Source organism: Fundulus heteroclitus, chromosome 2 (genome assembly GCF_011125445.2).
Source record: "Fundulus heteroclitus isolate FHET01 chromosome 2, MU-UCD_Fhet_4.1, whole genome shotgun sequence".
Classification (NCBI taxonomy): Eukaryota; Metazoa; Chordata; class Actinopteri; order Cyprinodontiformes; family Fundulidae; genus Fundulus; species Fundulus heteroclitus.
In genome coordinates, this window is record NC_046362.1 from 11,069,019 (window position 1) to 11,095,660 (window position 26,642).

General features: G+C 39.3%; 3 protein-coding genes across 6 annotated transcripts; all 3 read right to left on the reverse strand.

Annotated features, from left to right (window-relative positions):
* Window positions 1-8,698: 8,698 nt before the first annotated feature.
* bpgm (2,3-bisphosphoglycerate mutase) lies at window positions 8,699-14,910 on the reverse strand. 2 transcript variants are annotated; one of them, XM_021307434.2, is made up of 3 exons: window positions 14,669-14,910; window positions 13,286-13,894; window positions 8,699-10,063 (listed from the first exon to the last, which is right to left on the reverse strand). In XM_021307434.2, the coding sequence occupies exons 2-3, from the start codon at window positions 13,884-13,886 to the stop codon at window positions 9,888-9,890; spliced, it is 777 nt and encodes a 258-aa protein (XP_021163109.2). In that variant the 5' UTR covers window positions 13,887-13,894; window positions 14,669-14,910; the 3' UTR covers window positions 8,699-9,887. The 2 variants fall into 2 exon arrangements, with proteins under 2 accessions (XP_021163109.2, XP_012735714.2); XM_012880260.3 differs by having other exon boundaries at window positions 14,674-14,908.
* An 828-nt stretch (window positions 14,911-15,738) lies between these two features.
* Window positions 15,739-20,509, reverse strand: LOC105938517 (troponin I, slow skeletal muscle). Its single transcript, XM_012880269.3, has 8 exons — window positions 20,412-20,509; window positions 20,084-20,125; window positions 19,967-19,973; window positions 19,622-19,666; window positions 19,397-19,528; window positions 17,769-17,858; window positions 16,791-16,964; window positions 15,739-16,536 (listed from the first exon to the last, which is right to left on the reverse strand). Exons 1-8 carry the CDS (start codon window positions 20,492-20,494, stop codon window positions 16,450-16,452), a joined length of 660 nt encoding a protein of 219 aa, XP_012735723.3. The 5' UTR covers window positions 20,495-20,509; the 3' UTR covers window positions 15,739-16,449.
* A 1,100-nt stretch (window positions 20,510-21,609) lies between these two features.
* LOC105938515 (troponin I, slow skeletal muscle) lies at window positions 21,610-25,025 on the reverse strand. 3 transcript variants are annotated; one of them, XM_021307429.2, is made up of 8 exons: window positions 24,953-25,025; window positions 24,463-24,493; window positions 24,349-24,352; window positions 24,155-24,196; window positions 23,585-23,716; window positions 23,379-23,468; window positions 22,069-22,242; window positions 21,610-21,972 (listed from the first exon to the last, which is right to left on the reverse strand). In XM_021307429.2, the coding sequence occupies exons 2-8, from the start codon at window positions 24,471-24,473 to the stop codon at window positions 21,883-21,885; spliced, it is 543 nt and encodes a 180-aa protein (XP_021163104.1). In that variant the 5' UTR covers window positions 24,474-24,493; window positions 24,953-25,025; the 3' UTR covers window positions 21,610-21,882. The 3 variants fall into 3 exon arrangements, with proteins under 3 accessions (XP_021163104.1, XP_021163105.1, XP_012735720.2); XM_021307430.2 differs by lacking the exon at window positions 24,953-25,025 and adding an exon at window positions 24,882-24,941; XM_012880266.3 differs by lacking the exons at window positions 24,349-24,352; window positions 24,463-24,493; window positions 24,953-25,025 and having other exon boundaries at window positions 24,155-24,226.
* Between the last annotated feature and the right edge of the window lie 1,617 nt (window positions 25,026-26,642).

Consider the following 26,642-nt stretch of genomic DNA (forward strand, 5'->3'; position numbering starts at 1 on the left):
TTACTGCTTGATTTGAACATTGAAAAAAGGGTTAAGGTGACTCCAGTGAAAGGCAGTGGGGGATGATTTTTCCACTAAGGGAATGACTGGTCCATTCAAACCCGTGCAGGAGTACATGTATGCCTGATTCAGGAGGTCACAGAAGAGCTATGGCACTGCAGGTCTGATTTACCTCAGTTAGGGTCAGGGAATCAACGATCAGACAAAGACACCGGGCAGAAAGAGCATCAATTGGAGGGTTTGAAGCAGAAAACCAACGTAAAAGAACAAATAGGCCTACCTCACATTTGGCAAAGATGTGTCCTGCTATGCTGCTTCAGGACCCGGGCGATTTGTCGTATTTATGGAAACATTCAGTTCATTTTTATTTATACAGCGCCAATTCACAACGCATGGTATCTCAGGGCCCTTTGCAAAGTCAAATTCAATCAAATCATACAAATTTGTCCAAGAGTTTCCTATCTGAGGAAACACAGAAGATTGCATCAACTCTGCTCTGTAGCAGAATGTTGCAGGGGACTGGGCTTAACCCAAAGGGGACTTAAGCCCAGTCCCCGTTGGGTTGTGCAGCAAAGCGATGATCTAAAGCGCATCAGTAGATCAGCTTCTGACTGGCTAAAAACAGAAAAAATTTAGAAAAGGATTCCATCGTTAATGTTGCCTTATAGGTCCTGGGTTTATCCCGGTCTGGGGTCTTTCTGCACAGTTTTTATGTTCTGCCCTTGCATGTGTGGGTTCTCTCTAGGTACTGTGTGTCTTTTCCACACTCCAAAAACAGGATTCTTTGGTTGTTGTTGGTTACTTCATGTTTGTTTATCCCACACATCTCTGCATGTGACCCAGAGAGAGTACAGTGTCAAAGATGTAAAAGCCTGTGTTTTTCTCTTCAGCGTATCACCCTCATCCCTCTCCAACTCATCAACCTCAACCACACCTCCTCATTCTTTATCCTCCTTGCTGTAGGTCACATTTGATTCCTAGCTGGGTTTACAGAGTCACAGACCTCCATCCGACTGTTCCCTTTAAATAAGAGGTGGTTGTAAGTGTCTCACCGATCAAATCCGACGGTCAAAAAGTCGTACGAAATGCATTAATATGTAGACACCCAAGAAAAACAACCAGTTTGCATTATCTAATTAGCAGAAATGTTCCAATAAATACATGCAGTTTAATCACTTCGTTATGTACGAATAAATGAGCCATATTGAAACAAATTCACGATAGAGTCAAGAGTTCAAAATGGACATTAAAGGAAAACACCCAAATGCAGGAGCAGAAGTCTGAAGGGTATAAATCCAAAAAGCCTCGTGTTGTTTGAGGAACCAACCCCGTGGTGGAAGACTATCAAAATCATAGTGAGGAAATATCATGAAGAGCCTCATTAAAGTCACACGGGGAGAGGATAATCCAGATCATTTGTGTGCAGCGTGCTTTTCTCATCATCGCTGACATTAAGGTTTTAAACAATAAAATAAATATTTGTATCAAAGTGTGCTGATATCTGCCACTTGACTTTTACTGCTTTTTTTAGTTTAGGTTTCCACCCTAACAGATTTGCTTGTTTCCCAGTTAGACTGAACACGAGGATATTTGTGAATTCAAGATGAAAAATTATTCTATTTTTCTTTTAAGATGAACTTTTTAGGCTTAGTTACAGTTACTTATTTCTGGTCTCGTTTTGTTGAAGATGGTTCCCTTAACAATCTGATCGTAAGTCATCAAACACGCTAAAGATGGAAACATGGAGACCTTCAGCATGCGGTTAATCAGCTGAACTTATTCCATAACCAGATGAGATTCTCGGTTATGGAATAAGTGCTTTCACAGACAGCGAAAGCACTTCAGCATGCTTATAGATAAACATTTGCCAGAGAGGCGTTTGCAATCAATCAAGGAGCTGCAGGCCGTTACTCCGCTTGACCAAACATGGTCACATACGAACAAGGTCCCCGACCAGGACAGAAATTCCTCACCGTTTACGAGCCACAACACGCTGCAAGTCACCACGACCTTTTCCCGCTCCGTCTTGGATTGTTTGTTTACAGGTTTGGGCCCTCAGTTCTCCTGTTTGGGCTCTTTACTGTATTTTTTGCTTTAAGGGGAGTCTGTTGTCAACTTTTTCGGGGGATTGTTTCTCCGTTTTGTCATAAAACCTTTTCTGAAGATAGATGCACGCAAATCTGGGGTCAGATGAGGGTCTCACGTTTTAAACTGTAGTTCCCTCCACGACGGCGGGCCGAGCGGACATAAACGGCCTGCTGCGACGTGCCTCCTTTTATGGAGGCATGCCGGCTCTGACGGCTGGACTGTCCTGGCTTGGTGATGCACAAAGCCACAGGATGAGTGCAGCGTTTACTTTGGGACATACCTGCAGCCGTGGAAGGCGGCAACCTGGAAATAACTTGTTTGCGGTCGCTATCCCCTGGAGATAGTTTCCCACAACGTTGCAGTTTGGCTCACGGTTAACAAGACAAGATAAGATAGACTTTACTAGTCTGGTGAAATTCACCTGTCCCAGCCGCTCTTGGTAACACACAAGTAGGGCGCAAACTTTGAAGAAATGTAAAACAAATAAACTCACGGAGGGAAGTAGAGGTGTCTAAATCTGAATAAATGAATTAAAATCAAAACAAAAAAAGACCAAAGAAAGACAAAACAGGTGCTGCTGTCTATAATCAGAATCCGTTATTGTCATTGTGCAAGAACGCGCATTGGAGTTTAAAAAATAGCTACTCTCAAAAACAGTGAAAATAAGTTAATGAATGTATTTAATTCAATATGAAATATAAATAGTAGAATTAAAAACGGGCAAAAGCTGGTTTAATATTTCTGGGCAATCCAAACACAGGACCAGAAGAACAGATTTTATCTTTCCCTGATTTTATTTTCCAATGATGAATCTGCGATGAATGACTCTGTTTACATCAAAGCATCTTACAATCATCTCTACTAATTTGCTGATGTGTAAACGGCCCTTCCACCCTGCCGGTCTCACCAGGTCCAGGTCCCACCAGCACCTACATCCCACCTGTACTCACCTCTCACTCGCCATGCATAATTAACAGTTTCTTTCCTGCAGGCACAATAAAATAAAAGGAAACCAATCTCCATTTGGTTTGTTTCTCACACCTGCCCCATGCTGACACTTGCACACTTATTGTGCTAATTCACAGCAGCTGTTATTCCCCTGAAACGTGTCACAAACAGCAGAAGATGCTGTTAGGAGGAAATGTTAAATCTGCATGGAGGATGAAAGTAAGGAGTGGGATTACTGTACCTCACTATCACAAACGTTGCTGTATTTGTTTTTAAAGTTTTTTTTTTGGGGGGGGGGGGGTGGTTGGAAGTAAAGAGATGCATTTATTTCACACCTAATTTTACAAATAAGAATCTGGTCAGAGTTGCGTGCATTTATATTTTTTTCTACCTGCGTCTGTGTGTTTTGTTGCTGCCACTCTGTTTTAGGTCAAGGTCATCTTTCCACATCTAGAAACTTATATTTTTTGCACTTCCTCCTTTGCAGAATAGCTTAGGCATGGTTGGATTTAATGGGGGGTGTCTGTTAAGAGCAATTTTTAAATTTTGCTTTGTATTTGATTGTCATTTGGATCGTGGTCTGGTCTCAGACTGCAGGGAGTACATGAATGTGCTTCTATGTTAGCCATGCCAGTGTCGTTCTGAGCTTCAGGGTTTTGGTTGTTGTCCTACTTGTTGGTCCAGGAATATTTAGCCGTATGAGTCCTCCCAACGACTTTGACCAGCTTCTCTGCCCCATCTGAAGACACTCATCCCCAGATCATGATGCAACCACCACCATGTTGGAGTTGCTCTGTTAAAGGTGACTGCAGTGATAATTTTGTGCTCAGTGTCTTTTTTTTTCTGGTTTAGCATTAGAGATCTTTGTATGTGGTCCCATAGGTGCCTACGTGGCTTGTGGCAAACTCTAAATTGAACTTCTCATGATCTTCTTACATAAATAGCTCTTTGTGGAGCGAACAGTGACAACATATTCTTCCACCTGAGCTGCGGATCTCTGCCTCTCCTCCAGAGTTATCAGACTTACCACCAGGCTCTTGGCTGCTTCTCTGGTTAATGCTGGCAGTTAAGGTCGAGCGAAAAGTCTTGAAAAACATTTTTCCAATTCCAAATAAAGAAAAAAACCTCTGTGTCATGGATGTCCAAACTTTGGAATATTATTTAACAACCTAACCCTGATTTAAACATCTCCACAGCTTTCTCCCTGAGCTGTCTGCTGTATTTTTTTTATATTATTTAAATTTTTTTTGCTCTTCATGATGCTGTTTGTTCACTAATGCTCTCTAACGAACCTCTGACACCTTCACACAACAGTAGCATCGGATCAGATTACTCACAGGTGAACACTGGTATACAAATTGCTTGACTTCTGAAAGTAACTTTGGATCTGATCTTATGTAACGGTAGCCCATCCAAAAGGGCTGAATACAAATGCACGCCACACTAATCAGATTCACTGCAAAAAGGGAACTAAAAGTAAGTAAAATTTTTCTTGAAATAAATGTATTTTTCCTTGATTTGAGCAGGTAAATAAGACTATTTGCCAATGGAATAAGATTTTTGCACTTAAAACGACTCCACCATTATAAGGCAGTTATCTTGATCTTCTTTTAGGCATCACATACTCTTGTATGGCAGATATTATTTCCTCCAACGGAAAATACCTAATTCAGAACTTTACCACTTTAGTTCCCTTTTTGCAGTGTTGTCAAACGCTGTCGGCCAAAAACAACCTTGTATCTCCGTTTGAAATCATTTTTTTGTGTGTGGGTGAAAATGGACTGTATTGATCTCCTTCAGCTTCCCATTGTGGATTTACTAATACTATTGCAGTAAAAAGGTACCAAAAGAACCTGTGCCTTTGACCTGAAAGTATGGATTTAGGCTTAGAGACAAGATGCGTTTTTCATTTTCCAAAAACGTTTCTGTCAGACAGCAGCGAAGTGTCATGACCCCCATGCAGCATACAGATGTTGCTCTTTATGCACGCGTACATCCACTTAAAGTAGCACACAGTCTAGCTTCAGTGATCAGCAGAAGCGAGCGAGCAGGCTCTTGAGGTCCAGACACGTTTTCAGTCCCCAATGAGACGAGCCTGGGCTGCAGCTTTTATCATCAAGACCATCTAAGGAATAGGAGTCAGAGTAGACTTGGCGTGTCCACCTCTGAGTGTCCGCAGCCACACATCTGCTCAGTGTATGAGAAACAGATTTTAAAAACAAATGAGGGTTCTGACTCCTGTTTTGGGCAGAGCAGAAGTCTGTGGTAATAATTCAGATCCAGGGGAGAAGAAGAAATTCAGACTTTCAGCTTTTGTCTCTTCTTTTAGTTTTTCGTGTTAACGTTTAACAGTTCACTTCTAATACTTTTGAACGCATTCTTCTTCACAAATAAAACCTGCTGTCAAAGGATTCTTCTTTTTAAGCTCAGAGTTGAAGTCTTTCTGCTGAACTCTCATATTGTTTTTAAGTCCTCCTGTTACAGTAAACTGAATACAGCAACATTTTATAGTTGGTTAAAATCAAGTCAGTTTCTCCGGTTTCCGGTTGTAAAGGGTAGAACAAATCACAGTTAAATGTAATTATTGCATTTTGACACAAATGAAACAAATGCTCCTCACATATCTCGTTTCCTTCCTGTCTCTGACCAGCCGCCTTTTTACTATCTTCAGGTTACGTTCAGATTCAGGAATCTTTTTTTTGTCACTGCGAGACAGCCGCCGGCTTAGGATGCACACAAACAATATGCACAGGTAGACACAACAGACAGACTTTTTTTAAATCCCTATGTTAAATGAGAATTAGCTCTACCTAGTTTATATATAAATGTTCTCTATATGGGATATTTGTGAACAGCCAACTTGTATATTTCAGAATAAATCAAGCTGTTTTGAGAAGGATAAGCAGTTATTTAAACTCTAATTTGATATAACAGTTTACCTAAAAATCAGATCCTCTGTAAAACCAGCTGTTTCTCATGTCTCCCATTCAGGGTCTACGTTTCACGACTTCTGCACTGGTCATCATACAAAGACACAGATGTCCAAACCTTTTCTTACTCTGACTGCAAACCTTACATCTTTATCGAACGGATCTGTTAAATGTAAACTATAATGTCCCTTATTATTCAGACAGATAGCGTTACAAATCACTGCGCCTAATATGATGATCAAACTTACCAGGGATGTAGACGAAGGGATTGTTCCTGCTGGAAATCAGCTGATGAAGAGCAGTCGGAAGGGTTTATAAGCAACGCACAAGGCACCGAGCCCCGCCTGCTCAAGCTGCCATACTTTATATCAGAGGTCTGCAACCTTCACAGTGCAAGGAGCCACACTTTGCTCTCGGTCCAGCTAAATTAAACTTGTTTAGAGCCATAAATGTTATGTTACCTTTTTGAAAAAAGACAACTTCTAATTTTTGATAAATATCTACTGGAGGAAATGATATGTTGTCATTTAGGAAAAACAACACAAATGTGTCTGTAGTTTTAGGTTTTAACATAAATAAAAACATGAAACCTTTGAAAAAAAAGAGGACGGACACATTTGGTTGCTGGTGCTTGTGGAAGATTGTGAAAAACTGTTTAAAGAAAAACAAAAAGCACTTAGCTTTCAACCCAATGACAAAAAAAAAATAGATTTATAAAACATCACTGGTCCTTTAGAGTCATTCTGTTGTGGAAACTGAATGAAATTATTACATGAAAAAAAAAATGCATTTCATTATTATACCTATCTTTGAAACATTAGTTTATTCAGTTTCATTTGAAGCCAAAGTTATCAGGAGCCATAGCGGAAGGTCCTAAGAGCCACACAGACCCCTTGCTTTAGATGTTGCACAGGACAGATGTATTTGTACAGGAATAATGTTTAGGGTTGTAGATGCATTCACAATGCATTCCATATCTCCTAAATATTTTCACATTTTGTCAAGTTACAACCAAAACAACCAAAAACAACTTCATTGCGCTTTTTCACTGTGATTTTATTTGTTACACATAGAAGTGTAAAGAAAAGGACGTATCATTTTCAAATCTTTTTTACAAATAAAAGTGTCAATAATGTGGCTTGCATTTGTATTTAGCCCCTTTAGATTTATACGTTTATATAAAATCCAGTGCAATTAAATGCTGTCAGAAGTCGGCTAATTAGCAAATTTGTAAACCTGGGACTCTGAGGACAGAACTAAGCGCTCCCCACTTCTGGACTTTAAGGAAGAGTGGAAAGAAGAGAGCCACTGTTGAAAGAAAGTCATAAGATCAGCTCACCACAAGCTGTATGGGGGACACAAACCTGTAAAAACCTGTAAAAGAAAGCAATTTGGTCCATGTAAGGCCAAAACTGGAACGTTTTGGCCTTACATGGACACATGAACAGTCTACTGTGTATATAGCTTCTGTATATATATATATATATATAGCTTCTGTATATATATAGCTTCTGTATATATATATATATATATATATATATATATATATATATATATATATATATATATATATATATATATATATATATATATTCTATTTTATTTTGTCTGCACCATCAACACCACGTCAAATTCCTTGTAAGTGCAAACCTACTTGGCAATAAACTTGATTCAGATTCAGATTCTGATTCTGGTTTGTGTGCGGTAGTAAACTAGCAACGCTCACCACCTTCAAACACACTCCATCAAAGCGGATGAGAAGAGAGATGAAGTACCTGATAATACTAAAAGAAGGCGGCAAAGACCTGAGACTGGAGCAGAAGTTCACCTTTCAGAGCCATGGCTACAGGGAAGTGGCATATTCAAAAAGTTGAAATGTTTAAAGACCCGGTCTGTCCGATCCAGCTGAGCTCGAGTCATTTTGTATTTTTCTAGAAGTGCAAAGCTGGGAGAGACGTCCTTTAAAAGACTTGGGGGAGTCGCAACTGCAGCGAAAGTTGGTTCTGACAAAGTAATGACTAGGGTGGGCTGAACGCCAACGCACGTTATGCTTTCCACTGTTTTATCTGTAGAGTGCAGGTCATTTCCTTCCAACTCGCAGCTACGCGCTGCTTTGTGTCGCTGTGAAAAACGTCAGCGTCTGTGGTTGTAGTTTGACCAAACGGGAAACGAATGAAACAGGACTGAATTTCTCTCACAACTTTGTTAAAAGGCACTGTGTGTTGTAATATAACCAAAAAGTCTAGTTCATATAGATTTAGGGAGTTTCTCTTTACTTGATCAGACTCATGATGAGTCTGTTGTTTCAAATGCCATAATCTACAAACAAAAAAAACAACGCTGCATCGCTTTTTATCACACTTATCATCACACAGTTGGCCGAGATGCACGTTCAATGGTTAGCTGACAGACACGGTGCATGAATTAAATAAGAATCAGCAATTGAAGACTTTGTCTTTGCCTCAGTAACTGGTTTGTTTACAGAAAAATGATTGCAAAAGACCCACTGGTCTGGGTCCCCCATAGCTGGTAATTCTGTAAGCAACTAGAACCCAATGTATGCATGGATAATTAAATACAGTTAGATACTGTATATTGGCGTTTTTGTTTTTTTTGTTTTTCTTAGTATTATCAGCCTTACCTAAATATGTCTCCGTGTCTTAACATAACTTAAATTCAACCCTGATAGGACAAAGCTTAGCAAAACCCATAAAAAAACAGGCAGGCATCAATGAAAATTAGCAGTCTTTTATATCCATTAAACAGCAACCTTTCAAATAGGGTTAAAATGACAGGAAATGACAAACATCAGTGTTGCCTACCACCTTCAAGTATTTGCAAATCCTCAAGTATTTGTTCATTGACTCTCGTGACGCCGCAAGCCGGCGCGCAAAACAACGGCGACGGTGAAACGCAACACGAAAACACAGCTATTGCACAAATTACATGGACAAAACGGGAGTTCTGCTCGCTCACCACGTTTATACAGCTTGTACCATTACTAACATTTTTGACCTGAAAGCAAGAGAAAAAAAATACAATGATGCCAACATTAGCCAATTAAATAGACCGTACCTCTACAAAATAAAGTTAACCCGTCCAAGTTGGCACACGTAACCTAAATGTTTAAAACGTTCTCACTAAAAGTGCAGATCACAATCAGTTGCCATACCCATAGGCACAGGACCGTAGTTTACAGCTTGTTCCTGTGCCAGAGGTGATGCACGGTATAAACAATATGCAATTCAAATGCATTAATATTTTACACATATGTAGGATTTTAGTGGCACGTAGCTCATATTGAACAATATACTGGAATGAGCATCCCAACCTTTCATTTTTTAATGAGGTAAGGCTTGTTAATCTAGTGCTTTATTCGATAAATAAGCAGACTGTTGGAAGCTCTGTAACAAACGTATGAAGCAGCTAAAACACTAAAATCACAGGCTTAACATGAAGGGATAAAGCCCTAATGCAACAAGAAATTAGACTTTACCAGGACTAATATGAGCTTTATGGGGTTTCTTCCCCTCCGTTTCATTAATTTCTGCAAAACATTAAAGCAGATGTGAGTAAATAAATAATAAAAAGGTTCAACATACAGGCAACTAAGACAATGACCAGTGTTTTCCTCAACATTTACACACGAAACACAGTCCAGCGCCTAGCTAAAACATTTGGAGCACAAGTTTTTCTTGATCTCCAGAACCTCCAGTGCGCAGAAACCTGATCCTGCTTAAGCCAACAATCACACGCGCAACTTATCAGTAACGATTAGACCTAACCTTAGAGATCCAACGACTGCAACGCGTCGTTGTCACTGGCTATCGTTATACAGAATAATTCAATCTGTTTAAGACGGTGGCCTTCACCGGACGTGTTAATGCAGTGAGCGGGGCGGTGGGAGCGGCGCGCACGTAGTCAGGTTGCTTGTTTGGCCTTTCCCTGGTCCTCCACCTTCTTGATGGCCGCCTGGATCTTAGCCTGGTCTCCCAGCAGCTGCCGAGGTTTCACCGGCTTCAGGTTGTCGTCCAGCTCCAGTTGCACAGGTATCCCCGTAGGTAAAGTCACGTTGGCAATGTCTTGATCTGAAATACCTGTTAAAAGGAGGGACTGACTCAGATTATAAACATAATGAACTGCTGTCAGACCACTGTTGATTTGTAACATTGCCTCCTCCTCTGCTACTGTTGAATTTAGATCATGTGGAAATTAATTAAAAATTACTTTAGTAGGTTACCGACTGTAAGAAAACCTGTTTTTATTAGAACGTACGTTGACGTCTTTATATCACCTGTCTAGAATTTTTATTATTAATATATTGTACCACCATAGTTGATCACCTGCTACTACCATCTAATGTAGAACAGATTACTAGATCAATGTGTGCTTCTGTGCTTTTTTGTCTCTCTTGTTGTGTCTCTGCTCTGTCTTCTCTAACCCCCAGTCGGTCGAGGCAGATGACCGTTCATACTGAGCCTGGTTCTGCTGGAGCTTTTTCCTTCCCGTTAATGGGGAGTTTTTCTTTCCACTGTCGCTTCATGCTTGCTCAGTATGAGGGATTGCTGCAAAGCCATGGACAATGCAGACGACTCTCCCTGTAGCTCTACGCTTCTCCAGGAGTGAATGCTGCTTGTCGGGACTTTGATGTTATCAACTGGCTTCCTTATATAGGACATTTTTTATCAATCTGTTTAATAGGATTAAATTTGACTTTGTAAAGTGCCTTAAGATGACATGTTTCATGAATTGGTGCTATATAAATAAAATTGAATTGAATCTGTAGCATTTAGCAGAAAGAAATTCACCATTTAAATTTTCATCCAAAGACCCTACGCCACTTTGTACATTTAATGTTATATATAGAGCTATTATTCCTATGAATGCTTTTTACTTTATTGATAATGTGCTTGTTTTCGTGCTGCTGTAACACCTGAATAACCTGGCCAGCCAGATTGATAATGTGTAGCACTCTAATTCTGCACGTGTGTTTGTGAACGCACAAATACAGAGAGGATTTATCTTGCAGGAAATGTTAACGACTGAATTTCCCCCATAAGGATCAACAAAGCAGCATCTTATCTTGTTTCTAAATGTAGAGCGGGCTCAGAAAACCTAACGATTTTGTACTTTTAAGACTAGGAGCGGGGCGCGGGGTGTAGAGCACATGACCCGTGTTGGGAGGCCTCAACGCACAACGCGCCCTTCCCGGGTTCAAGTCCCATGGAACTTAGATAGATGTCTTTGCCCTTTCTCTCAACCCCATTTCCTGTAAGCCTGCTGTCAAATAAAGACCACCAGTGCCAAAAATAAGAGACTTTGTGATAAATCTTTCAGAGAGAGTGGCTTAGATTATCCTGAGCTAGCTCTGTAGTTATGCTGCTGTATGCCTAGGCTGCTGGAGGACATTATGACTACCTTCCTACCTCACTCTGCTACTTTCTCTTATTATCATCTGAAGCGATTGCTGCCATGAACTTTAGGTTTTCTTTTGTTTTTCCCTCTGGTCAGCTTCTCTTGGAGGTTTCTTCCTGTTAGCATCGAGTTTTTCTTTCCTCTGTCGCTACATGTGAGCTCTGTATGAGGGATTGCTGCTAAGCAAAGGACCCGATGCGTTGAACTGTCCACTGCTGCCACGTCTTAATGCTGGAGGGAGGAATTGCTGAAACTGTAGTTACTCGATGCAGTCGGCTGGGTTTCCTTACATAAAATATCAAGCAAAGTTCACTGCATTTGGCCCTGTTAAATAAATAAAATGTATACAATCAAGTTTGAATCCATCTTTATGACTGGATTGAACTAGATAGATAGATAGATAGATAGATAGATAGATAGATAGATAGATAGATAGATAGATAGATAGATAGATAGATAGATAGATAGATAGATAGATAGATAGATAGATAGATAGATAGATAGATAGATAGATAGATAGATAGATAGATAGATAGATAGATAGATAGATAGATAGATAGATAGATAGATAGATAGAAAAAGTGAACTGAGCTACATTGAATTGTCTGGTACTAATACTTTTGTGTCAGACAGCCGTCCCCCACACACTCGCCCACTGACAGCGTGACTGCAGTGGGCATTCACTGATTCATTGGTTAAAACGGTGAAGTGTCCCACTAGATGCAATGATTTAAAAAGCAACATATCACCTGCTCAGCAAACTAGATTAAAGCTGTAGTTGGTAATTCTGTTCAGAAACACTTTTTCTTATACTGGGTGAAATGGTCCTTCCATCCTGACAGCAGTCAATACATTAGATCTCTGGGAACGCTGCAGGACTGAAACAACTCTGCCCAATCCCTGCCATGCGGACCGAATGGCAGCCACTGAAGCCACGCCTGTGCTTAACCTTCAGAAACAGGAATATATTGTGGGGTGCCTATATAGTCTTGACAACGAATAATAATTATATTAATACTCCTTATACTTTGTCTGACATTTTGTTACATTCCAACCAGAAACCTGTAAGTTATGCATTCACTGGGGTTCTAAGGCACAGACCAAGACAAAGCTGTGATCAGATGGGCTGAAAATTGAAATGGCAATATGTGGGTCATATGTGGGGGGAGTGGTGCATCCTGGAGAGGCTGCAGGGTTTTCTGGTTCAAATCCTACAAATCCCTTAACCTCAGAATGCTCCACAGCTCCCTGGGGGATGGGATAAATGCAGAGGATGGATTTCATTGGAATGTACGTTAAAATGACAAAGATAACTATCAATTATCAACACTGCACATCAACCTATACACCTAATCTTTAGGGTGTGATATGGTTGTAGCCATATTATGCTGTGGGAAAGCTGCATGGGGGGATACATTTCAACTGAAAAGATAGGTTATGTATTCTTCCGTGCATACTGTAATACATATATTAGATAAAGTGGTACATTTCGTACTATCCGACAACAGAATCTCCTGCAAGTCCAGTCGGATTGGCTTCTCTGATTTCCTCTTATTCTGCATTAATGCCAAATATTTGGGGACGGTAAAAGGTGAAGGATTTTGTAAAAATGAATGATGACCACGAATATTTGCCAAGCTGCTGAGTGAGGCATGGCCCACTGAGACCCTGAAGGCTTATAAGTGTAGTAAAAGGTCAGCCCGGATTTCATATTACAGTGAAACGTAACATAAACTCGATGACCTTTTTGCACAAGTTCAAGCTGCCATTTCTGGATCTGAAATGCCGCATGTACTTCCTAATTCAGCGGCTCTGGTGAGAACCAGCGGCCTTTAAAGAGGAGAAGTTACCTGCTGATTTCATTATATGGGTCCCACACAAAAAAACAAAAGACAGCAGCATACCTTCCAGGTGTTTGAGGAGGGCCCTGCAGCTGTTTCCGTGAGCAGAAATGAGCACAGTCTTGCCTTTCTGAATCTCTGGGGCCACAGTGCTGTTCCAGTACGGCAGCAGCCTGTCCAGAACCTCCTTCAGGCTCTCTGCTCGGGGGAGATTCTCCCTCGCCACATCGCAGGTGGTGTACCTGCGGTCGTTGTAGATCTCCAAAAAGTAAGGGTGGGACTCCTCAATCAGAGGTGGGGTGACGTCGTAGCTCCTTCTCCACACCTTCACCTTTTCCTCTCCGTGCTGCCGGGCCATTTCTGCCCGGTTGAGCCCGATCAGGCCTCCGTAGTGGCGCTCGTTCAGCCTCCACGACTTGACGACGGGGACCCACTCCTGGCCCATGGCCTCCAGCACCAGCCACGCTGTCTGGATAGAGCGGCTGAGGATGGAGGTGAACACCAAGTCAAACTTGTAGCCCTGCTGCTTGAGAAGCCTGCCGCAGTCCTGGGCTTCTTTCACGCCGTCCTCGCTCAGCTTCTGGTCAACCCAGCTGCAGAAGCGGTTCTCCTTGTTCCAGGCGCCCTCGCCATGCCTCAGCAGAACCAGTTTGTACTTGGACATCCGAAGAACTGGCGGCAGAAAATCAAACACACACACATTATTTAACAGAAATGACACAAATAAGGGGTGACAATAGCAGCTATGTGTGTGTGTGTGTGTGTATATATAAATATATAGCCTATATACACACACACACGGATGCATGTGTGTGTGTATATGTATATATATATATCTATATATATATATATATATATATATATATATATATATATCTATATATATATATATATATATATATATATATATATATATATATATATATATATATATATCTATATATATATATATCTATATCTATATATATATACATATATATCTATATCTATATCTATATCTATATATATATATATATATATATATATATATAGATAGATAGAGAGAGAGAGAGAGAGAGAGAGAGAGAGAGAGAGATAGCCTATACACACACACACACACACACACACACGCGCGCGCATGCATGTGTGTTAACACAAGTTACAAGTGGGTGATCTCAGTTCAAAAGTATTGTGTACGTTTTGAAACCTTATTCAAGCAAAAGAGACCTGCTGAAGGCGGCTGCGTCAACAGCACTTAGCCTCAAAACAACAGCATCAGTGTCCACAGCCGCTATCTATGCATTGCTGATCTCTGCTAAAGGATGGGTGACCCGGCACAGTTAACGCTGCGCATTATCACAGCCCTTCATGCAAAAAAAAAAAAAAAAAAAAGAAACAAGGCTGGTGCATACATGTAATCAAGGATCTTTCTCCGAAACAACCAGAACGTGTCACAAAAAGCATTACCTTACCCTGGTTGAGTTTAAAACCCGGTAGAAATGCAGTCGACACTGTCGTCAACGTTGACGGGACTCGCCAGGCCGCAGCAGCGTCCGCCCCGAACGTTGCTAGCGAACGTGGCGGTCGTCCAATCGGAGAGCCGTATCTGCCATCGGAGCGTTCCCTCCGGTGAACGTTATGCCCATATTAGGAACGGTCCGGGCAAGCTCGCGGTGGAGGAAGGAGTATGGGGGAAGAAGAGAAGGGGGCGGAACTTGCGCGCTGTAAAAGTGTTGTTTACGTAGATGAGCAATTTGTTTTATATTTAAATATATATATATATATATATATATATATATATATATATATATATATATATATATATATATATATATATATATATATATATATATATATATATATATATATGTGCAACCCTGTTTTTTCCTGAGTAAAATTTCAGCAGATATTTTAATGCTGCCATGTGAATGGCCATAACGGTGCCGCGAGTGAGCCCCACAAGGAAGACGAACCAACCAGTTACCAAGAAACAACAACAAAAAACAACTACAACAAAAAAAGCATGTGGTCAAGTATGTCATCAAGGCAGATGTGCATGTAAAGGCCTAAAAGAAGATGTAACAAGCATCTTACATAGGCCAACACATAATAATAATAATAATAATAATAATAATAATAATAATAATAATAATAATAATAATAATAATAATAATAATAATAATAATAATTGTGAAGATATTTGTTAGAAATGTTTTTGCAAACAAAAATTAGAAAACGAAAGTTGGAATGGCCGTTTGCTTTCAGCCCTCTCTACTCTCATAATCCTAAATAAAACCCAGCTTTGTATAGACCCAAATTGTATATAGAAGTAACCCTAATTATTAAAGTCTACCTGGAAGACACAGGGAAGAAATCTAACAGGATCTAATACCAAATGAACATAGAACGAACAAAGGAACAAATCCATAAACCAACTCTTGGATATCGTGACAGAGACAGTCTTAAACAACCTTTGATCCTTTTACAACAGATTCAGGCAAACACCAACAGAAAACCCTTTATTAATGCAGACAAAGTCAGAAATAATAATGTAGTTTATTTAGATGTTTGCAGAGAATGAAAAACTGCTTTGCATACTAAAACATTGGACATATCATGTTGTTCTAAAACAGTTCTAATATGTGAATAACACATTTTATGAGTGACAGCTAGAAAATACGATAAATGTATTGCGAGTATTTTTGAGCATACACAGACATTTTACAAGTGTTCTCCATAAAAAACGACAGCATTCTTGGCTCCCTTACAAATAAATCATAAGACTGATTCATCTGAATAATTCACAGTAACTTCCCATGTTTTCAAGGATAAGCACCTTCGTGTGATCCATGACGAGCTGATTCCGGTATAAACTGCTTATATATATAAGAATGTGAATTCACTGTCCTTTCAATCCAGAGTTAAGCTTTTAGGACAATCTTAAGACTGTTTAAGATTCACCTTTCTATGCCTGTTTGTTTTTCAACCCAATAATAAAGAAGAAAAGTTGTAATGCTCCAGGTAATAGTGGAACGGACACACACAAGTGGGTGGAATACACACTATGCATTAATGTGCGTTCAACAAAAAATGATCCCAAAGTCAGAATGGTCACCTTTGTAGCCTATAAACTCAAAACCGTATCACAATTCATACTTTCCCTATTTTTCACTGTCAGATAATAAAGTGAGTCTACAATATTTTAATCTTTCCAATGCAGTGGTTTTACAGTGACATTAGTCCCAAATCTACTGGGCGGAGTCAAACAGCTTCTTTCTGCCCTCCATCCCAGACATGGCGTCCACGTTCTTACGCCAGTCAGTCACCTCTTCTTTCTGTGGGCCGTTGGAACAAAAAATTTCAATCAGTTCACTCCAATCAAACACATGAGAGGATTTTAAGCTCAGCGAGGAGGCGGGTGCACTTTGACTATATTCCTTGCTGCAGATTAGGGTTTCCTTCATGACAATTTTAACAATACTATTTCTTATTCCTCTATTACAGGATTATATCATGTATGTACACGTGTTACTGCTTAACTACATATCTGACGCCACCTCACATGCGAGTCTACATCTTGCCCCCTTACCTTTTCCTCCTCTTTCTTCACAGTCTTTAGGTTTGCCTTGAAGTCCACTGACTCTTTTACCTTCGCCCCCAGCAGGGCTCCCAGCATGGCTCCTGCAGACACCCTCACCTTCCTCAGGTTCGGCTTCTTCATCTTGCCCTTCAGCTCAAAGATCTTTTGAGACAAGTTCTGTATCTTTGTGCAAAACAAATCAAAAGCCCACCTTTACAACTAAACACAATATTTTACATTTCCATAGCATGTTGTAATATTCTGAGTTCTGTTCTGGTTTATGTTTTAGTTTTCCTTCTCTCTCCTGTCTTTTATTATCTGGCTGTTTTTGAGTTCTGTCTAGTCTGGATTCTTGTTGAGTTTACGGGTGAGTCGTCTCCTGCAACATTCTTTGTATGTTTTGCTTTTGGATGTTTGACCCTGTTTTCTCCAGTAACCTGAGCCATCCTGTTCTGCCTGTCCGTTCATATTTTTACCTGTCCTGCTGGAAGGTTTGTTTTTCTGCCATCTTTTGGGTTTGACGGTGTTTGTTTGGCTTTTTCCCTGTTTTTTGATTTTTGTTAATAAAAATACTCATCTGAACCTCTGCTGGTCTGGTGGAATTCTGGGTCCCCTACCTCTGATCATTACACATGTAGTAGGTTCCGTGCGTCCATAACATATGTCTCCTATACTGGAGATGTTTTCTTTCTTAAAAAAAGATGAATGCAACACATGGATGTGAAACACTCTCCACAAGGATGGGCATCTCTAGAAAGATGTCCTCCACAGTCTTAAAATGAATGGTCAGCTGTATAGATTTCTATTCTCGTAGCCTTTTCTGACTTCTGAAGATGAATCCAAATTTAAAGGGCATGTTCTGCACACCTTTTTGTGACACAGTATTCACAAACCTGGAAATAGGAAGTCATGGAATATCATTCAAATTATTACTTTAACAGGACGGCCAATAGTGTGGATGGTGCTGTATTTATTGGAATAACTCACCTCTTTGTCATTTATTGCCACTTTGCTAGCAATGTCGTAGCGCTCTTCATCGATGACATCAATTCTCTGGTGGAGCTCTTTGCAAAGGGTCTGTGGACAGAAACGCCATGTTTCTCAGGCTCACTGAAGGACTTTAGCCCCTCATCCCTCACAGTCAGCTGATTCATCAGCAGATGAATTGGATGGTTAAAGCGTACGTCTGTTAGCTTGTTAGCTTTCGCCTCTGCCAATATGTACTTACTTTTGCAACAAGCTAACAGTCACATGGCATTGCTCTTTAAATACAAATTATCAATATTAGGCATGATTGGACATAGTTCTGATTGAGCTGCAATCAGCTGCACACACAATCCTTAGTATGTGTTGAATCTGCATAAACAGGTGTTTGCGGGACACATACGCTACCTTGGCTGCATTAAGACCGAAACTAAAGTGAATTTGAGCCAAAAAATCTTCAAGGGGTTTTATTTAACTGAGATATTTTTCTACTGAAAATTTTACCACCAAACATGGTTAAAAAATAACACATTGATGCATAGAGTTAATGTGACTATTAAGTTTTCAATTCTTTTTTTCATATTACGCGGCCGCAACCCTCAGTAGGCCTATATTAGAAATTTGTTGTTATACAACCATATAAAGTAATTAGAATAGTTATAACGGGGAAGGAAAATTGTATATTATTTTAAAATGGTTTTATAAGTAAAATTCTGAAAAGTGTGGCAGGAAATTGTTTTTAGCCCCTTTAACCTTTATATCCCTTTAATGAAAACTAGATTAACAACAGGCCTAGTCAAAGTCCAGACTTAAACTCAACTGTGAATCTGTGGTGTCAGATGCTGAACAAGCATGTTCAGAGACACTTTTTTTTTATCTTTCTAAGCTTGAATGCTTTTCCTTCTCCATTATTCTGCACTACTTTTGTTGGCTCACCAAGTAAAATACATATGAAATGTTTTTAAAAAAAAGTTTGGCTGTAACTGTCATAGTCTCTCAATATATACATTTCTAATTGGGAAAATGTGATTAAATTTTGCGACATAAAACTTGTTTATAAAATATCACATGTGGGCTTTAGAACTCATGTTAATTAATATGTACTGTCCCATCTCAAATAAAAATAAATAAAAACAAAAACAGGATAATATGTTAAAAAAAGTTCTGGGGGCATAAATATTTCCACAGTTTATGTTGTATATTCCATTATACCACAAATTAAATCTATAAAAGCCGTATGACGCATATGAGAATTAGTATGACAGCAGAGTAATGCACCGAGTGAGTTTAGATTTTCTGGAAAGTATGCTTTGTTCACCATTAAAGCTCGTGACAGTTATGTTTATAAATTGTTTAAAGAATACTTTTCTATGCTCAGAGTTTGCCAGGAGTTTAAATATGAAAATTTTTAATGATTTGGATGGGAGAAAATGTTGCCGTTACAGACATCTACACAAATTAAACCACAACGAATTTAATTCAAGTGTAATCACCAGAAATTAAGAGGATAAGAAGGAAGTGATACAAAAATATTTGGACCGCTCCGTAAATATATGATGTTTTTTAATATATTGAACCAAAAAAAAAAAGGAAAAAAGCATAATGTGCTCAATTGAAAGTTATAAGTGTACCTGTAATTCTTCCTTGGACAGGCCTGACAGCTGGAGGGTTGGGTGTTTCTCTTCCAGGACCTTCTCTCGATTCTCTTTTCTGCGTTCCTGTTCATTCTCCAGCATAGTCATTGCCCTCTTTAACAGTTTGGTCTGAAAAAGCAAAGTTTTTTTTTTTTTTTTTTTTTTTGCTTTAAGGATGTGGAAATTTCAGCAAAGTTGGGTAAATATTTACACAGGGCATACCTTCAAGAATAATCTGCGAGATGCAGAGATCTTTGGCTTCGGTTTCTGTAACAGAGTGAGAAAGATGACTTTGACGTTAGTTCAGTAATGCAACATTATCATGTGTGCTGGTAAGATTATTTATATATGCCGTGGTGGTCGCAGTGTTAAAGCACACAGACTAAAATATAAAACCAAACTGTTTTGTTGGTATGATTGTCCCCTATTTGACTATACGTTATTTCTTAATTGTCCCAATCTGTGTGGAGTTAAAGACCCAAGCTGTTAGAACAGATTGTTTTTAGTTGCTGACAGGTCTGTACCAACAGACAAAAAAACAACAACATGTAAACCATCTTGACTCACCGTATTGCTGATGAGGTGAGAATTTGTGCCCATGATGTGAAGGGGGGAAAAAGGATTAATGGTATAAAATATGCACTCACATACTAAATACATAAGAGCTTCTGCAGAATAACTTACGTTTCCGGCATGATCGAAGTTCCTATTTCCACCTTGTTAGGTCTACAAATATCAGACAGATGAGTTAAAAACAATTGGTAATTCTCTCCATGTTCACGATGAACAGCAGCAATCAGATGTGAATCTTAAACTTGAAGATTATTTAAGACTTTAACTAAAATGCAAAAATTAAAAAAGTAAGAACACATAACATTTTATTCTTTTTTTTTTTTAGGTTATGGAGCCATACAACGTATCTGAATGTGAACAAGTAACCCAATTTCTGTCGAGACAACAATAACTTTGGTCCGATGCACGTTTATGTCTCCTTACAAAAAAAAATCCTTACCTTTGGAAGTGGGTTTTAAATGCTGAAGAGTTCCCTTGTCTGTGACTCAAAGGGATGAAAGAGGGTAGATATATAGATTTCATGGCTCATGTGAGAGGCTCACTGAAATAGACTCTCCCATTCTTGGACTGCATCTCTCCTACCGCACGTGTGTGAGGTGTGAAATTCTTGGACGTTCTTAGGAGGGTTCACCTGTGATGCTTTCTTGGTGTGTCTAAAGAGGAGGCGGTGACATCCGATAGTGCTTTTTACACCTAAGAACGTTTCCATTGGGGACCCTGTGTTCGCTGTACAGATGCATCGCAACAAAAAGGAATATTTTCTAAAAGTAGTTTGTTTACTTCTTTGTATTTACCGTCTTTGAAGCTTTTAGTTCTGTTCATTTTAATGATCACAGCTTACAGCTGCCGAAAGTTCCAAGATTGTGATTCTCCAGAAGAGCTAACATAGAAATCAGAGGCTGCTGGCTGGCAGAAAAATGGGAAAATAGAGTGGAATGGGGAAAAAAAAGTGGTAGAAAAAGGCGCAGAGGCTACAGGGATAGCCACAACCTTGAGAATATGAATCAAAGACCACCGGAGAATATGAGAGACATTCAAAACTATTGGACTTACAGTAGGCTAAAGTCATGTGATATTTTCATTTTCTAAAGAAGTTAATTGTGGGTGTTAATTGTAAGCCATTAGCGTAAAAAATGAACAGAAATGCATATGTACATAAAATATATCCCTCTCTCTAAAATGACTCTACATAATAAACAAGGATCGCTTTTTAAGCTGAATGATAGAAAAATACATCAGCTTTTCAATAAAGTTTTGAGTAATTTTGATGAATCTGTACGACAGATTTAAGTAGTGTGATTTCGTACACCTGAGGTTAAGATCAAAAATAACTTTAAAACCTGATAAGGACCACATCATTTATAAATTAAAGGCCCAGAAGGGGCAGAGTGTACTTTCTTTTAACTGTGTGATGGGTCGAATTAAACTTGATCAAGTCTGGACGAAAATAGCAAAACAACAACGACAACGAGAACAACAACCTATAATTTCCTCTCTGTTAAGGGTCTGAATATTAAATACAGAAGCTAAAACTGACAGTGTTGTCTGTTTTTATATTTTAGACACATTTTTAATGGCCAATCCAGTTTTTTATACCACATTAAGACAGTTTGTTATAACAAAAATAAAACAGTTCATACAGATAAAACAAGACTGCTTTATTACATGTCCAAAAGTGTCTACAGGCGCTCACGCTGTAAAGAGCTTTGCTGCCACCTGCTGGAGGTAAAGGGATCCTTCTGCTGCAATATTTTCCACAAGCGTGAGTCTGTTTGCATGATGATGTGCAGATTAGATCCTGCTTTTTCAATCTTTTTTTTTTTTTTTTTTTGGAGGAAAAAAGTGGTACCTGTTACCTAATTTAAAAAAAAAATCACAACACAGAAAGCAAAGACTTTCTTTTTTTTTCTTTAGTTGCCAGAAGCATCAAAGAGCTTTTTCCTGCCCTCCATCCCAGACATGGCCTCCACATTCTTACGCCAGTCAGTAACCTCTTCTTTCTGTTGGGGAACAAAACACCATCGACAAATACGTAGAAAAAAGTGATTATTGGAGGAAAATAAGACGATGATGAAAACGATGAAAACCAGGTTCACCTTTTCTTCTTCCTTCTTGACGGTTTTGAGGTTGGCCTTGAAGTCAAAGGACTCCTTGTGTTTGGAGCCCAGCAGGACACTCAGCATCGCTTCTGCCGAGATCTTCACTCTCTTCAGGTGAGGCTTCTTGAACTTACTCTGGATCTCAGTAATCTTGATTTTCATGTTTTCAATCTGCCCAAGGGAGGGCATGATTATATATCATCATCCACCTCACCAGTCAAGTCAAATTTACATGTACAGGCAGTCGTATTACTCTCAGCGGTATTTCCTAAGACACACCAAATATACAGGCAGGCTATGAGATGTCCTCAGACCTCCTCGGTGATGCTGCCGGGTTTTTCCAGCTGATCAATGTGGCTCACTCAAAAAAAAAGAAGTGAACCAGGGCAGTTGTCAACTTTGTGTTAACGTTTCATTTTCAGTCAACACAAAAAAGGCGTTTAATTAATTTTTCTCGTAAACATTACATAATCGTCTGTTTTTAACCCAACAAACAAATTTTTTCACGTCTTAACTGGAAATAAAACGTTGATATAAAGTGAACAGCCGCCCTGCCGCACTTTTCCGAGTAAGGAATGGACTTGCGTTGCTCACATTACTTCAGTATTCTGAAACCATTATGTCTGATTTGTGAACATGAGACAGGGACGCTTCGGTAATTTTCAGCTGATTTTAAGCATGAAGGAAGTAGTGGCGTTTAGTGGCATAAATAACAAAATCCAACCCGGTGCCACAATAGGAGGAATAAGGCCCACCTTCTCTGGCATTAGTTGATGTTTGTGTCTCTCTCAGCTCTTTCAGTGACATTCATGTGTAGGATGAGTACACGGCTTTATCCTGTAGGGGGTTGAGGGAATGTACTTTTTGTGCTTTTTTTAAAAAACATCTTCTTTACATCTTTTCACATCTTTAAGGAAGGTGTGAAAAGGTGAATGTGTCTGTTTGACTCGTCAGAATATTCAAACGGCCGTCAGCCTCACGCCGTTTATTTCCATCCCACTTTTTAATGGAGGGCCAGAAATAACCTTTGTTAAGTGATGATTTTGGCCACTAGTTGGGAGTGTATTTGAAGAATAAAACTTAACTTGCAGCTTAAAATACATGGGACTCCCCTCCGGAGTGAGTGAAGTCTCCAAAGACAGGAATACAGAAAAGTAATTAGTGATTCTAAGACTCTTGGTAAGCTCTCATTTAAGGTAAAGAAAGCTGCTATAGATATTATTGTAGAATAGTTTTAGTCTCAAAAAGGCAATATTTATTGTGACTACTGTTCCTCTGGTAATGGTGTTCATTCGTGAGGACCTCACCTCAGTGTCATTTTTGGAAACCTTCAGGCCGACGTCGTACCGCTCCTCATCTACAACATCGATCTTGTGGTGCAATTCTTTGCAGAGGTCCTTTCAACAAAAGCAAGCAATGTTCTGGTCTATTTAGTGCTGAATAATCTATAACTAAAAAAAATATATGTTGGGATCAATCAGAGACGGAATGGCTTGGGATTAAAAGGCTTTACCTGCAGCTCCTGTAAAGACAGACCAGACAGATTCAGTGGAGGAAGTCTCTCCGCCAGCACAGCTTCTCTCTCCCTCGCCTTCTGCTCTTTTTCCTCCTGCAGCATCTGAGTGGCAACTGCCAGCAGCCTGATCTACGAGTTAAAACCCATACAGTGTTTGTATTTAAGCAGCATTTCTTCTTATGTTATTATTATTTTTAAGCTTTTAAATTTAAACAATATCTATGATACATGGGAACGCATAACTGGGAGTATGAACTTTTTACAAAAAAAAGTGTTTGCTGTGGACACCTTTTTAAATATACTATACATATGTGTTCAATGCAATCATCAACCCATATCCCATAACTCTCCACACATCAATTTAAACAAGGTAGTGCAGTTAAAGACTGTTGCACAAATTAAACCTGATTATAGGGGCTAAAGTCAATTAAATTAATAGTCAAACAACTTACAAGGCAAATAATAATATAATAATAATAATAATAATAATAATAATAATAATAATAATAATAATAATAATAATAATAATAATAATAATAATAATAATAATAATAATGAAACTCTTACTTTTAACCCCAGCCTTCTGGAGGAGGAGATCTTAGATTTTTTCTGTAATTCACACATAAAGAGCATTTATTAAAATGTATTATTTAATGCCTATAGTCTGGCGCTAAATATATATGTGTCTATATTTGATTATAGCCTACAAGGACAAACGGAAATGTGTGTATTGTAAAGAATGTACCATAACCGATACTTACATTTCTTTGGGGGCGTTAATGAGAGAAATAAAACATGATCGATTTATCAACCTTGGCATCGAAGCACAATAATCAGTGAAGAAAAAGGAACACACTAAAGGTGACAGCACTTACCCATCTGACATGGCTGACTTAAATCACCACTCTAGAATTAGAAAAACGAAGGCACATTAAATACAAATCTGTTGTAAACCGCACTGCATGCATGTTATGTCGACTCATTTTCACAAGTTCGATGCAAGCATTCCCAAAGTCACAAACGCATAAAACTGCTGAAACTATAGCTGCGTTGCATAGGAAATATTTAAGAAGTGTAGAAAATAAAGTGTTAATCTAACTGATGAGAGTTTCTCTGCAGGTGACAAAACAAGGTGAGTGACCACATAATCCCTCGGGCATGTGAGAAGACTCGGTTCGAGCAGCTGCTGATGTTAAACACCGACAGTGCTTAGAAAAAATGACCTGAGAACTGCAAGATGCTGCTCTGACTTACTGTGAGGTAGCTGCTATGAAATGAATAGAAAAATACTCACACTGATAATGCAACCCTATAATCCCTGCACCAAACCCTTACATGTACCTGTACCTAGAGGCAGCAACCCACCTCCTGGAGATGCAACCTACAGTAGCTCCTCGCACTTTCTGAAAGACGATGGGGGGGGGGGGGAAACAATCAGCTCAAATTTATAGCGTCTCCCCCGAAGGAGAACGACCCACTAAAATAGAGCCGTGGTCCGTTTTACGGCCTCTTGTCAGTGTACCAACGGCGGCTTTACACGGGTTCTCAACAATATTCAAGCTGTAAAAAAAGGGGGCCATAAAAGCTGTGCCATGGGTTCAGATGTTTGGGTACGTTGAAATATTTCGGCGACATCTATTAGTGGAAATGGCAGCGTATCCTCAGAGAGGGCCAAAGTCAGTGTCGGATGTTCGTGACTGAGGGCAGCCAGCTGGGAAAGTTTAGATGAAGATGTGAGGGAGTCGAGCTGAAGGGGAGAGAAGAAGAAAAAAAAAAAGAAAAGAAAAGTTGGAGACGTCATTCATTTGTGCGGGGGCTTTATTTATAGAAGAAGAAAAAAACAGCCTAGCCCAAGAAATCCAGAAGGGAGATAGGCTATTCCAGGTCATCCATTTCTGCTCATCTAATATTAATATCAACTAAAACTGGTGTTTGATTCCCACATATTTTGAATTGCTAGAAAATACCCCGTGCCGTTTCCTTAAAGCTTCTTTCTCCTGCCTTTCGTGTCTTTCATAAATAACGCCGGTACATTCATTTGACATGCAGCGCAGACACGAACCAATTATATGCGTTTTTCTTTAGATTTCTAATTTCCGTTCTGTAACAGCGGTTTTATGACACATTGTACGAGCAGCATTGAGGTAAGACAAAAGCCAAAGGTTAGTCCAGTTTTAGTTTGGCCTGCGGAGGCACAAGGACAGGTGGCCGGAGGATGGTTTGTAAACTGAGCCGGAGGGAGTTCACATAAAAAAAGGCTGCGCCCCATGCAATCACCTAAAGGCTATATAGGAAGCAAACAATCCAATAAAATTGGCCAAGCGGGCATCTTGGGTTGAATGGTTCTATATATATTTACATAAGTAAAAACATTTTCCATTGCGACCTTTACTGATGTTGTTTTACCGTGGAAAGTATAGGAAGGTGTCATTTATAATATTCCCAATCCTTAAACATTTTAAGATTTTTTTTTTCCTTCCTACAATCAAAAACTTCATTGTATTTTACTGGGATTTTACACGAAAGCTCGTCGTAAAGTGGTGCATGATTGCAAAGTGAAAGGGGAAGTGCACACAGCCAAGAGGTCCAAGGTTATTCTGGAGGAGCTGCAGAATCCACAGCTTAGGTGGTGGCATGTGTTTATATAAAAGCAATTAGCTTGCTTGCACTCCATAAACATGGCCTTTATGGAAGCACAACAGGGAGAAAGACATTAGTAAAAAAAAAAAAATGCCCCAAGAAGTCCTGTTTGAAGTTGACATGAGCCATGTAGGGAATATGGAAGATGATTTGGTCACATAGGACCACAATTTAAGTGGTCCCATTCTTTACGCTCAAATGTCTTTATCCTTCTACATGTTCCTCGTGTTTGAACTGATAAAGAACAGAAAGCATTCAGTGTGTTGGCTCCTACAGCGTGGAATCAGCTCTGAGCTCAAGATATCGGAAACTGTTTCATTGGACTTTTTTCTAGCGGTTCTTAAAGATAGACAACAAGCGTCTATGAAACAGTGTCACTGCTTTTAAATTGTTTTATATTTGTGCATATGTGTTA